Below are 13,351 nucleotides of genomic sequence, written 5' to 3' on the forward strand. Positions count from 1 at the left end.
CTATTTGAGAGGTGAACAGGAGGAAAATCAACTCACGCTCCCTCCTGACAGGGTTCTGTTCCAGATGAGGGCCATTTCACTGGTCTGTCCAGAGCCTGAGTTGTTTAGGTATCCCTCAGCCTGAACTAGGTAATGGTTGCCTCTGGTCAGGTTGGAAAACAGTTTACTGCCGTCGATGCGAGACAGCAACTTCAACTCTTTTTCCTGCTGAGCTGCCCAACGACCAACAACCTCCTGCTCAGACACAACCATCCAATGTCAATGTCATTTTGACCAGTGGTAGGCAATGCATAGCCCTCATGTAATGAAAAAAAAAAAAAATTAAAACTTCAGAAAACTTGGTAGAAACACCTGAAAATCATTTAGCGTTTTCTCCTTACAATATTTTGACAGAATATTTGGTTGTAAAACTTTGTAAGAAGACTTCTGTAATATTTACTATATTATCTTAGCACTACAAATTCATTTTTGTAAACACCCCAGTCTGGTTTTCCTGTGTCGGTGTAAAATTTAAATGTATATTTACTGTAAATGATGTTTGAAATTCATTAGTACGGTTCATTCTTGCCTTTTTTTAACTATTCTTTTAAAAATTATTTTTTCTAATCATATCAGAAACATTTGGAAATTATAATTTTTTGTCTCCCAAAATCGTGTGACCATTTGGATAATATTTAACAATAATTCACACTGTTACAGTACAATATTTTACTAATACAAAAATATTCTTTCCCCTCTAAAAATTGTGACTTTATGCTGGTGGTTCCATTTTAAATTAATTTCTTACAGCTTAAGTTCATTTTGTCTTAATCACAAATATAAATAAAATAAGACTTTTTGCTAATTCTGCATAAATTGTAGAAATTTAGCATGGCCCTGGGTGGACTTGATAAAGAGGAAAAACACTCTCAAATGCTTTATTCAGTTGTTGAGTGGTGCCTCTTTAACTCACCAGTTGGCTGGAGTTGGGGCCAGATGCCACGCGAGCCTCAAAGTGAAGCCTCTGGATACGAGCCCACATGGAGACGGTCTCGGTGGGAGGGGTCGTGGGCACCCCCCACAGAGGGTGGATGAAGCCCCTGAACTGTAGGGCCACATCCATCTCGGTGGTCGGGCTGAGGATGATGGTAGTGCTTCGTAGGATGGACACCTGGCCAGATTATGAAGGTGACAGCGGAGGGGCAAGTGGGGGAAGTGGAGACACATCAAGAGAGGCACTATTCTATACACAACTGAAATACAATAAAGGGGACATATTAAAGGAGAAAGGACGGGAAAAAATGTTGCATGTCCACAAAAAAAGCCTAGCAAGGACTGTCTTAATTATTTCTTGTTCTGTAAACAGTGGGAGCCTGTTCAGATTGCAGGCAAAATGTCCTCTGATACAGAGGTCACAACATAGGGCCCGCGGGCCAGGAGCGGCCTGCAAGTGGGTCCAATCTGCCACGCGAGGTTGTTCTGCCTGAAAAGCACTTTGTAGTTCATTCATACTGTAAATACAAAATCACGTTTCTATTTTGACATTGGGTAAAACCGTAGTAAAACCAGTGGGTGCACTACGACACTTGGCTCACTTTCGTATGTGCAGTTATACTCGTTCATTCACTCTCACCCAGTCAAAAAGGATTAGAATTCTAGCACAGTAAATGGCAGAAAATTGATTGACTAAAAAGTGACCCAAAAATGCCCCACAACCAACATAAAGTGACATCAAATCAACAGGAAGTAACCTCAATATGCCCCAAAATTGTAAGGTAGGAGCCCGGAAAAACCCAAACAATCAACAGGCAATGATCCAAAATTTGCAATAAGGGACCCATAAGTATAATCGATTGGATGTCGAGCGCGGTCAATGGCAGCAAGTGAGTTAACTTATTTGGCCAAAAATGAACCAGTCCACCCCACATGGGATCTACACTCACTGGCCACTTTATTAGGTACACCATGCTAGTAACAGATTGGACCCCCTTCAGAACTGCCTCAATTCTTTGTGGCATAGATTCAACAAGGTGCTGGAAGCATTCCTCAGAGAGTTTGGTCCATATTGACATGATGGCATCACACAGTTGGTGCAGATTTGTCGGCTGCACATCCATGATGCGAATCTCCCGTTCCACCACATCCGAAAGATGCTCTATTGGATTGAGATCTAGTGACTGTGGAGGCCATTTGAGTACAGTGAACTCATTGTCATGTTCAAGAAACCAGTCTGAGATGATTCAAGCTTTATGACATGGCGCATTATCCTGCTGAAAGTAGCCATCAGAAGTTGGGTACATTGTGGTCATAAAGGGATGGACATGGTCAGCAACAATACTCAGGTAGGCTGTGGCGTTCCAACGATGCTCAATTGGTACCAAGGGGCCCAAAGAGTGCCAAGAAAATTTTCCCCACACCATTACACTACCACCACCAGCCTGAACCATTGATACAAGGCAGGATGGATCCATGCTTTCATGTTGTTGACACCAAATTCTGACCCTACCATCCGAATGTCGCAGCAGAAATCGAGACTCATCAGACCAGGCAATGTTTTTGCAATTTTTATTGTCCAATTTCGATGAGCTTGTGCAAATTGTAGCCTCAGTTTCCTGTTCTTAGCCGAAAGGAGTGGCACCCGGCGTGGTCTTCTGCTGCTGTAGCCCATCTGCCTCAAAGTTCGACAAACTGTGCGTTCAGAGATGCTCTTCTGCCTACCTTGGTTGTAACGGGTGGTTATTTGAGTCACTGTAGCCTTTCTATCAGCTCGAACCAGTCCGGCCATTCTCCTCTGACCTATGGCATCAACAAGGCATTTCCACCCACAGAACTGCCGCTCACTGGATAGTCTTTCTTTTTCGGACCATTCTCTGTAAACCCTAGAGATGGTTGTGCATGAAAATCCCAGTAGATCAGCAGTTTCTGAAATACTCAGACCAGCCCTTCTGGCACCAACAACCATGCCACGTTCAAAGTCACTCAAATCACCTTTCTTCCCCATACTGATGCTCGGTTTGAACTGCAGGAGATTGTCTTAAACCATGTCTACATGCCTAAATGCACTGAGTTGCCGCCATGTGATTGGCTGATTAGAAATTAAGTGTTAACGAGCAGTTGGACAGTTGTACCTAATAAAGTGGCCGGTGAGTGTATATGCCATAAATGTGGCCTGTGAACCAAAATGGGTTTGACACCCCTGCTCTAAGACAACCTTCTTGTGGTTGATTAGAAGCCCTGAGAATGAAATAACCTATATCATGTGGACCGAGAATATTAACAAGTATGGTGTATGTGTTCACTAATTTGCATGGTCCCTTATAAAGGGAATGACAACACATAGTATGAACAACCTTCATGTGAAAGATGGTTGCTGAAAGCATTTAAGTATGCAAATGGAGAATTTCTAAGGACTCTGACGTCTGAAAATGGAGAAAATAGTGTTTTCAAAAAAGGCACCGCTTACAAACACAGCCACTGTGTGATGTCAGTTATACCCACACACGTACACATTGCTGGCACGCACACAGGTGCATGTGATCATGGGTACTAATGAAGCCATAAGAAGGGGCTGGCAGTTTGGGATACTCACATTTGATTGGCAATGTAGGGCAGCCACTTGCTGGAAATATTAGCTTTTATTTATGTTTTACTTCAATATTACACATCAGAAAAATTAAATTCTGTGTTTTTCTTTGTAATCTACTAAACAAGATACTTTCCACTGGGATGGACATGATAAAATTGTAGTTTTTCCCTTTAAATAATTAAGTCATATAAGCAACTGTAGTTGTAAAAAAAAAGAAAAGAAAATTACACAATGTGTCTTGTTTTATAATTAAATGTATGGAAATAGGATTAGAAAACAAAGGGGAAAATAAGGATGTCAAGATCCGATCACTCGATCGGAAATTGGGTAGATAGCGCCATTTTTCAAAGGATCAGAATCAGGTGAAAAGAATCTGGTTTTAAATTCTAAAAGATATACTGTATATTCATGTTTCTTCATGTTGCTTCATGCTCGCACAATGCCACCCCCCCACCCGCAAAATGACACAAATGACTGAAAAATTTGTAGCTTAGAACTTGCCAGAGAAGCTTGGTAGCTCTACGATCAAAGGCACAAATATGTCAATCATCGTTAAATTTGCAGCTCAGTCATAAGGCTGCTGTGGCAACTCATTGTGTAAGTGAGAGGCTTTTCTCAGCAGTGTGAGGGTCAAAGCATGAGTAGTTTTAAGTGGACTCACTCAATGAAGCATTTGATAAAGACAAGCATGTTTCTACATTATTCTTGTTTTAAAATAATTTACATTATGAAGGCGGCACGGTGGGACAGTAACATGTTTGGAACGTTTGTTCAAAAAAAACTTTTTCGGCATCAGATCGGGACTCTGTAGTGGCAGATTCTCAAATCAGGTAACTCAGACTCATGGAAAAAAAACATGCGATCGGGACATCCGTTAGGGAAATTGTTGAAATGTCAAGAGCACAAGTGGAATCAGGTTGGATTTGCATTACGTGATTCAAGTTAAAATTCAGAAAGAGGAAAAGAAACATGAATAATATAGAATGTGTATAAAACTGAAATATCAGACAGGTTTTAAGCACGTCCCTGCAATGTTTGATTTAATATATACTTCTAATTTTTGGACTAAAAAGCGCTTCCTCCAACTCTTTCAAGAAAACGGGATTTGCTCATATATGAGCCTCAATGGACTATAACTTGCAGGGTTCAGAGTGGGGGGAGGGGGGAGTACACGATTATAGTCCGAAAATTACGGTGATATTGTAAAAGGAAAATTTAGAAAATTCATGTAAATGTCAAAAACAAGGCACAAACATGAAAAGAGCACTTAAGACTTGCAGTGTAAATCTCGTATTAAAGTACAAAATCAATATTGGAGGAAGGAAGGACGGATAGAGTAAATTAAGGGGGGGAGGAGTTACAAGATATGTGAGATTGGGACTCCGTACCTTGTCAGGCTGGGAGTCGTTGCGGGGGTGCTGGAAGGTGAGCAGGTGCAGTCCCGGGACATAGTTCTCGGTGCGACAGGAGTGGAGGGAGGTTAGGAAAAGGGTACGCTCCCCCCACCAGCCGTACGCCCCTGAGATCTGGTCCACACGGCACGCACTTTGCTCTGCGAGATCGAGAGGGAGAGGTCAGCAACAATGGGGAACACAATCTCACCTTGTGAGATCGCAAAATACCGCGGTGACCCCCATCGGTGGTGGTGGCATCGGTAGGTGGGTGTCGGACGGGCATCAGAGAGAGGTGAAACACTGGCCTTGTGCATCAGAGAGATGGAAGAGGTGATTCAATGATCATTTGAGTTACCTCTACAATCTCAGGGGTATTGTTGAGCCCAGTGTTGGTGTTTCTCAATGTCAAGGATACTACGCCTCCAACTCCATACATATACTATAGACAATGAAATAAACCAGTGGTGGGCAATTGTTTCAGAAGAACACAAACAGTCGATACAACAACATTTACACTATGATTCATATCAATGGAAATATTTGAATTCACTGTTAACTGTTGCCTTCAGACTAAAAGAAAAATAGCGTAAACAATTTTCGGCAAAATTTGCCTTTTATGGCACACTAAACTAAATGTATTGCTTTTATGATGGCTTTTTGGAAATTTTTGAACACTGTTTACAAAACAATTGTAACCAGAAGATGTTCGTATATTTGTACTTTGACTTACAAGTTTTATTCACGACCAAACTCATCACTCACTTCACTCGTATATAAAATTATTTTCACAATTGACTTTAAATAATTTTCATTAATTTTTTGTTATATCAGAACCCTCAAATCTATTGTTTCAATCTATTTTTTAAGCAGCATTTCCATATTACTGTAATAAAAACTGGCAGTTAAAGCAGAACTTCAAAATAAGTTATGTTAACTTATGGTTTTAAGTAGAATACTTAAATTTTCTTCAGTAGCTCGTTTATGAAACGAGTTGTGTTGGTTTGAATCAACACGTTGTAGAGCAAAACATACGTTTCTGAGAAAGCACAACTTGAAAAAAAGATAAATTGTGTGAATATGAAATGTGAAGTTGTCAAAATGTGCCCTAGCCTTACTCCTGATGACTTCCAGAGAGTGTGCTGGCAACAGCATACTTAGCCAGGCAGCTTAGATCAATTGCCGATGCGTTGTGCTGTCATTGAGATTACACAAGTTCAATTTATTGTCTATGTACTTAAACTTAAGTCCACTTTACTTAAAATTCTGAGTTCAGACTATTCAACACAAGTCCAGTTTACTTGAAACCTTTTCATTTTTGGTGAGAACTTTTCAAGGGACTTCAAGTTCTGCTAACTTTCTTTTTTTACAAGTACAGCATCATGGGTGTGTTAGTGTAAAGCTAGTAATGATAAAAGCCAACTGCACATCATACATTACATTGACACTAAGAAAACACCACCCTCAAAAACATTTCATCTCTGACACACGCCCAACCGAAGTCTTGTCATTGCCAATATTTTTTTCCCGTCAGTCTGCAGCGCAGCCCCCAGACCGCCCCTCCTTCCTCCCTTGTTGGCTCTCACCTGACACAGGCAGGCAAGACTCATTCTGAACACACCAGCCGAATTCACCGGGTGCTCGGGCCAGCGTAGCAGGCGTGCCGCTGAACACCAAGCAGGACTGACAGTCGGAAAGGAAACGTGCCAATCCCAGGCAGCCGGTGCTGCCGCACTGTTCAACAAAAGAGGGAGTTAAAGTATGAATTAATACAACTCTTTTAGAAGTGTTTGTCTTCTACAAAGTTACTTACCTGATTAGTGGGGTCATACTCTCGACAGCGGCCTTCACACCAACTGCATTCAGGGTTCTTCAGACACATGCTTTCATCCAGGGCCTCGGCGCACAGAGCGTCCTAGTCAAGAACCACATAAAATCAACAGTTCATTTTTGTTTAAAAAAAAAAAAAAAAAAGTTTTCTGTTTCAGGTTTTTTGCTTAGAGGGAAGTCCAAGCAACTTTACGACTTCAGCGGTAATTAGATCTATTTTTCTGTGGCTCTGATGCGACTATTTTTGTTAGAACGCTTAGTTAAAGAGCCTTAAGTTGCTCTCACCCTGTCTCCTTCGTTACTACTGACAAACAGCGGGACTTTGAAGGCCACCAAGTCTCCTCGGGTAACACCGTTGTAACCCCCAACAACCAGCAGCACCCGCCCCTCCATCACCGCAGCGACATGGGAGTAGCGCCCCTTGACAGCCTCCCCACCTGTAAAAAAAAAAGCACACACAAAGACACAACAAAAGCATCATAAATTAAAATGGCAAACAAGTGATGAGTCAAATAGAGATTAAAGCAACTTACTCAGTGACCATCTCTCCCCTGCCATCACCCACTGGTGACAGCCCAAATGGTAAAAGAAGATCTCCTCATCGTAGCACTTCTCCTCTTGGTAGTGGATGTGAACATTCCCACCTGAAGTGAAGAGAAGAACATAAAACAGACATAAAAAAGTCAATGTAGCCCATAATGTATTTTGTTAACCAGGGCCCGTTTGCCAACTTTGGAGCCAGTGGTGACACTCCGAGAATACGACACATTTCACGTTTGCATTTACTTGGTTTCGTCTCCATTTGAATGATGTCGTAATTCTGCATGAAAACGATGTCGTATTCATGCCAGGTCCTAGGGGGCAGTGCAGTTTTACAAGGCGACAGCCAATGATGCACTACCTTGACAACAACCTCCTCAGCCCGGAAGACAACGGCTGCGTTCCAATTAGTGTTGCACCGATACTATTTTTTGGGCCCGATACCGATACCTGGCTGTGCAGTATCGGCCGATACCATTCCGATACACCTCTGTTTGCAAAAAAACAACAACATATACGTATATACATATATATAGTACGTATAAGGGATGCAACGATACAGTTAAGTCAACGTTCGGTACGATTTTCGACACAATTCAATACATTTAATGCTCTGAAACAGAAAATACAGCTGTTATTATTTTCTTTTTTTTTTTTTTTTTTAAATTTGCTAACAAGCAAAAATAACAGTGCCATCATATAAACAAGCATTTTAGTGCATAATATTTATGTGCTTACTTCTTACTGATCTGAAGAAATTTTGTATAAAAGTGCTGAGAACAATCTTTACTGTTTGTAAAGTGAGGCGGGGCACACTGTTGATTGCTGCAGCTCTCTTCGCAGCTATATTTACCATAAAAGCAAAACATCCTATTTGTGGTACGAGTTCATCTGTAACATGTACTGAATTAAAAGTATTTGCAGCATTATCTATAGTCACTGGTATGGATTGATTTGGCCTGCTTAACTTCCATTCAGTCATGGCGGTTTCTAATTCATCAATGTAGTATATGGAATACGCATCGCTTTGGGCTCACGCAGCTAATGGCATGGGTTCTAATGTAGTACATCTAGGTTGCTATTTGATGATATCTAGTGTGTGCGCGCGAGAGTTGGCATGGGATCTAACATAGGACATCTAGGTTGCTATTTGATTATATCTAGTGTGCGCGCTTGAACGTTTTCTGGCCACAGAAGTCACTTTTGCTCATTACTGCACAACACCAGCATATGACAATCGACTTTCATAAACAGGATGAGTTTGAAGTACGGCGCTCTTAATTTGCCGCTCATTGTTCATCATGAAACCATGAGTTTGCTTATTCTCCCACGGTCTTAACCTTTCTGATCCCGTCGGCGCTATAATGGCAGGCGCTAGCTCACGCATGCTAATCGTTTGTAAATGCCATGTTAGATGAGGAGTGTAACATCGCGGATATGCGTTGTAGTGAACATTCTTAATATTGAAGACGAAGATGTACAGTTGTGGTCAAAAGTTTACATACACTTGTGAAGAACATAATGTCATGGCTCTCTTGAGTTTCCAGTTATTTCTACAACTCTGATTTTTTCTCCGATAGAGTGATTGGAACAGATACTTCTTTGTCACAAAAAACATTCATGAAGTTTGGTTCTTTAATGACTTTATTATGGGTTAACAGAAAAAGTGATCAAATCTGCTGGGTCAAAAATATACATACATGGATCTGAAAAAGCAAATCATTGACTTGAACAAGTCAGGAAAGTCACTTGGAGCCATTTCAAAGCAGCAACTGAAGTTTGCTGCAGATCGCATGGACAAAGATAAGACCTTCTGGAGGAAAGTTCTGTGGTCAGACGAAACAAAAATCGAGCTGTTTGGCCACAAGGCCCAGCAATATGTTTGGAGGAGAAAAGGTGAGGCCTTTAACCCCAAGTACACCAAGCCTACCGTCAAGCACGGTGGTGGTAGTATTATGCTGTGGGGCTGTTTTGCTACCAATGGAACTTGTGCTTTACAGAGAGTAAATGGGATAATGAAGAAGGAGGATTACCTTCAAATTCTTCAAGATAACCTAACATCATCAGCCCGAAAATTGGGTCTTGGGCGCAGCTGGGTGTTCCAACAGGACAATGACCCCAAACACACATCAAAAGTGGTAACTGAATGGCTAAATCAGGCTAGAATTAAGGTTTTCAAATGGCCTTCCCAAAGTCCTGACTTAAACCCCATTGAGAACTTGTGGACAATGCTGAAGAAACAAGTCCATGTCAGAAAGCCATCAAATTTAACTGAACTGCACCAATTCTGTCAAGAGGAGTGGTCAAAGATTCAACCAGAAGCTTGCCAGAAGCTTGTGGATGGCTACCAAAAGCGTCTAATTGAAGTGAAAATGGCCAAGGGACATGTTACCAAATATTAGCGCTGCTGTATGTATATTTTTGACCCAGCAGATTTGATCACTTTTTTCTGTTCACCCATAATAAAGTCATAAAAGAACCAAACTTCATGAATGTTTTTTGTGACAAAGAAGTATCTGTTCCAATCACTCTATCAGAGAAAAATCAGAGTTGTAGAAATAACTGGAAACTCAAGAGAGCCATGACATTATGTTCTTCACAAGTGTATCTAAACTTTAGACCACAACTGTGTATTGCGATTGGTATTTTCGAGACAAGGACGAATAGATGTCATGCATCGGGATTTAGGAAGTTCGCTCATGTGGGGAGGACAGTACATTGGCCTTCAAGTGATGCCAGTAGATGGTATCGGTGCCCAAAATGTTGTTGCTCGTCGATACCGATACCACCAATTCGGTCCAGATCGGCGCCCCCTACCGATACTGGTATTGGTACCGGTTCAACTTTAGTTCCAATCACTGTTTGAGTTGCCCTCGCTCACTTGCCCTAAGCACTTGCTATGATGTCACACGGAGGCCACTTGGAGGGCGGAGGGAAAGTGGGCAGAGGGGGAGTGAAAGACGTAAATGGAACACACCTGCCCTTGTTCACTCACAGGCAAGAAAATCATGAAACAACCACAAGGTTTTGGAGTAGCGCTATACTGCCAATTTCAAATCAGTGGCACCTCCAGAAATTCTTCACAGGGGTGGCCAAATGGGGCTACTTAAAACCTTGAGGTGGCACCCCAAAAAATAAAAGCCATAATTTCAGGTTTTTACTATGTTGTAGTAATAAACAGGCCAGTAGAAAACTGTCAGATTGACTTAAGGACACACCTACTGATATACTTTTGTTGATTGTGTTATATTGTATTTTGTACACTATTATATTGTGTTAATGTGCATAGTTCATAACAGTCCAGTCAACATTTTGAGTTCCGAAGCTACTACAATGTAATATTAAACTGGTGGCCAACAAATTCATTTGGGGGAGCCGTGGCCAGGCCTGGCCACCTCCTGGTGGCACCATTGTTCTACATCGCACGAAATGCATACAGACTCATGTCAATAAGCCGGAGAAGTATTTCGCGCTTGATGGCAATACGTCGGTACCTGGGAATGATCAAATTATTAGTTTTGTATCAAATTTTATTTGGGCAATTCTTTATTTATTTGTCGATACCTTATAATTTGTAGACAAATTTGCTGTTTAAATGCACTTAACCTATTTGAGGTTTAGTTTCAGTCCCTCCCAATGCCATTTAATTGACAGACCATTCCTTTCGTTAAAAGCAAAATAGAAAAGATAAGCGAAATAGAAACATCAATGAAAAAAATTCTTTTTTCCCCCTTTCTTCCCCCCCCCCCTTTTTTATGGCAAAAGTGAAAGTCAATAAAAAAGATACTTTATTATAATCTATCCATTTATTTCTCTTTATATTTAAATATTCATTCATGTGTTTTTTAAATTTTGGCACTATTGTGATTCCATACGTTCTGCCATAACTGCCAGATACTTTTTAACAACAATGATGAATTTTAAATTTCAAAAGGCAGTTTGGTATAACATTCAAACACCGTGCTGGCAGCTTAATTCATTTTCTTCTTCTTTGGTGGTATGTATACAGCAGTAGGGCTGCAGCTATCGAATATTTTAGTAATCGAGTAATCGACTGAAAATTCTTTCGATTAATCGAGTAATCGGATAAAACTTTTAATTTTGGGTAAAGAGCAATTATAAATATACATGAGAAAAAAAAACATTGAATCCAATATTGAACCATTTTCAGTCAATCAATGTCTTTATTTTCAATGTACATTGTTGAAAACAGCCAACAATTGCATCTCAGCTGTGACTAGAAAAAAAATTCACTGCTTTCACTAGAAAAAACTTCTAGATCTTATTAAAAAAAACATATTTCTTACCTAAAAATGTAATTACGCTTGATAACAAACATCACTTGAAAGCTACGTGTTTTTCCCACGTGTTTCAATTTAATTTCCATTTGTGTCAAACTATTTTTAAGTTCTAGTTAAGTTTTAAGTTAGTCTAAACTGTAAGTACTGATAGGATTTTGAGTTTTTGCAGAGGTCAAAATAAATGTATGATACCTGCTGTATTGGAGCACATTAGGGACCAGTGCTACTTGGTGTTTTATTCAGCAATGACTACTGAGCTAAAACTGACAGTTGGCTTTATTATGTTTTAATTTTACACCCTCATCACTCTTCAGCGCTGTGTTTTTACAGATTAAATAAAGCCTGTATGTAAGACACTTTAGCCACGCATCAACAGTGGTCATAATGAAAGGAAACCTAGCCCTCCGAAGGGCTAATGTTACGTGAGTGAGTGAGTGAGTGAGTGAGTGAGTGAGTGAGTGAGTGAGTGAGTGAGTGAGTGAGTGAGTGAGTGAGTGAGTGAGTGAGTGAGTGAGTGAGTGAGTGAGTGAGTGAGTGAGTGAGTGAGTGAGCGAGCGACAGTAACGTTATATTTAGATAGTGTAAAGCGCTTAGAGCGCCTTGAAAGGTGGAAAAGCGCTATATAAGTATAACACCTTTTACCATTTATTAGCGATGAGAAGTCTACTGCTTAAAGATGGCGGCTGTTTACTAACGCTGCCCAGACGCGGCCGAGTCTGTCATTTCGCATCTAGTCCTAAATACATGCGATATCTATGAGACGCATCGGACACTACCTGCTACCACACTAGCATCATGCGGGCGTAGTTTTTAGCAACGTCGGCGTAGTTTGTAGCGGCTATCGGCTGCAGTAATGTTTTTTTTTATTTTTTATTTTTTTTATTATTGCTTCTTCCTCTACGCACGTGACGTGAGCACGTTGTCCCGCATTAAAAGTAGTCCGGGCAAAACGTGATGCTTAGAGCTGGCAAAATTAAACGATTCCTCGAGGTGAATAAAATTACTCGGATCAGTTTTTAAACTCGAGTTACTGGAGTTGCTCGAGTATTTGTTTCAGCTCTATACAGCAGCCAACGGTGTTTGAGCTTCATTATCACCACCGCATGGACATATTTTCCATGCACCATTGCAATGCATTGTGGGATACAAGGAGCTCCGGAGTGACCATCGTTTTTCACTCGATCACAGAGCCCTCTGAGGGTCCATCTCACCAAGTTCACTTCGCTGTTTTGGGAATTGGAACAGCCGTTAAGATGGCGGCGAGGATTCCCCCGGGGGGCGGTGGCTAGGGCAAGTGAGCAAGGGCTCATTTAAACCGCGATTGAAACGCAGCCAACATACCCGCCCACTCGAAGCAATGGCATTCACAGTGTTTTTCTTTTGCTTCAAAAGGCAAACACGAACGTAAGATATATTTAAATTAGAAATAATATGAAAACAGTAAATTAAAAGTGACGCTTTGCCATGGTTGCTGTTTTGAATTTTTAGGAGCAGCGACTGCGCATGTCCAAAGTGACGTGTGCGGGAGCTGCCGTCATATGAAATCAGTAAATTAAAAGTGACGTTCTGCCACGGTTGCTGTTTTGAATGTTTAGGAGCAGCGACTGCGCATGCCCAAAGTGACGTGTGCGGACGTCATTGGAGAGAGAGCGTTCCAGTCATATGGTTTCGGAGCAAGCCCTGCAACCGAATCACTCCGCTTTGGAGGCCGTAATGAAAAGTTT

The 13,351-nt window shown here is 41.0% G+C and overlaps 1 protein-coding gene across 1 annotated transcript in view; it reads right to left on the minus strand.

The window, feature by feature from the left end:
- megf8 (multiple EGF-like-domains 8) overlaps positions 1-13,351 on the minus strand; it is a 52,207-nt gene that overhangs the window by 23,923 nt on the left and 14,933 nt on the right. Inside the window, exons 10-16 of the mRNA XM_057834202.1 lie at positions 7,320-7,430; positions 7,072-7,223; positions 6,770-6,871; positions 6,543-6,690; positions 4,954-5,117; positions 953-1,150; positions 37-234 (exon numbers count right to left, since the gene is read on the minus strand). Of these exons, the coding sequence (XP_057690185.1) occupies positions 37-234; positions 953-1,150; positions 4,954-5,117; positions 6,543-6,690; positions 6,770-6,871; positions 7,072-7,223; positions 7,320-7,430 (1,073 nt within the window). The remainder of the gene's footprint in view (positions 1-36; positions 235-952; positions 1,151-4,953; positions 5,118-6,542; positions 6,691-6,769; positions 6,872-7,071; positions 7,224-7,319; positions 7,431-13,351) is intronic.

Source organism: Corythoichthys intestinalis, chromosome 4, assembly GCF_030265065.1.
Source record: "Corythoichthys intestinalis isolate RoL2023-P3 chromosome 4, ASM3026506v1, whole genome shotgun sequence".
NCBI classification, from domain to species: domain Eukaryota; kingdom Metazoa; phylum Chordata; class Actinopteri; order Syngnathiformes; family Syngnathidae; genus Corythoichthys; species Corythoichthys intestinalis.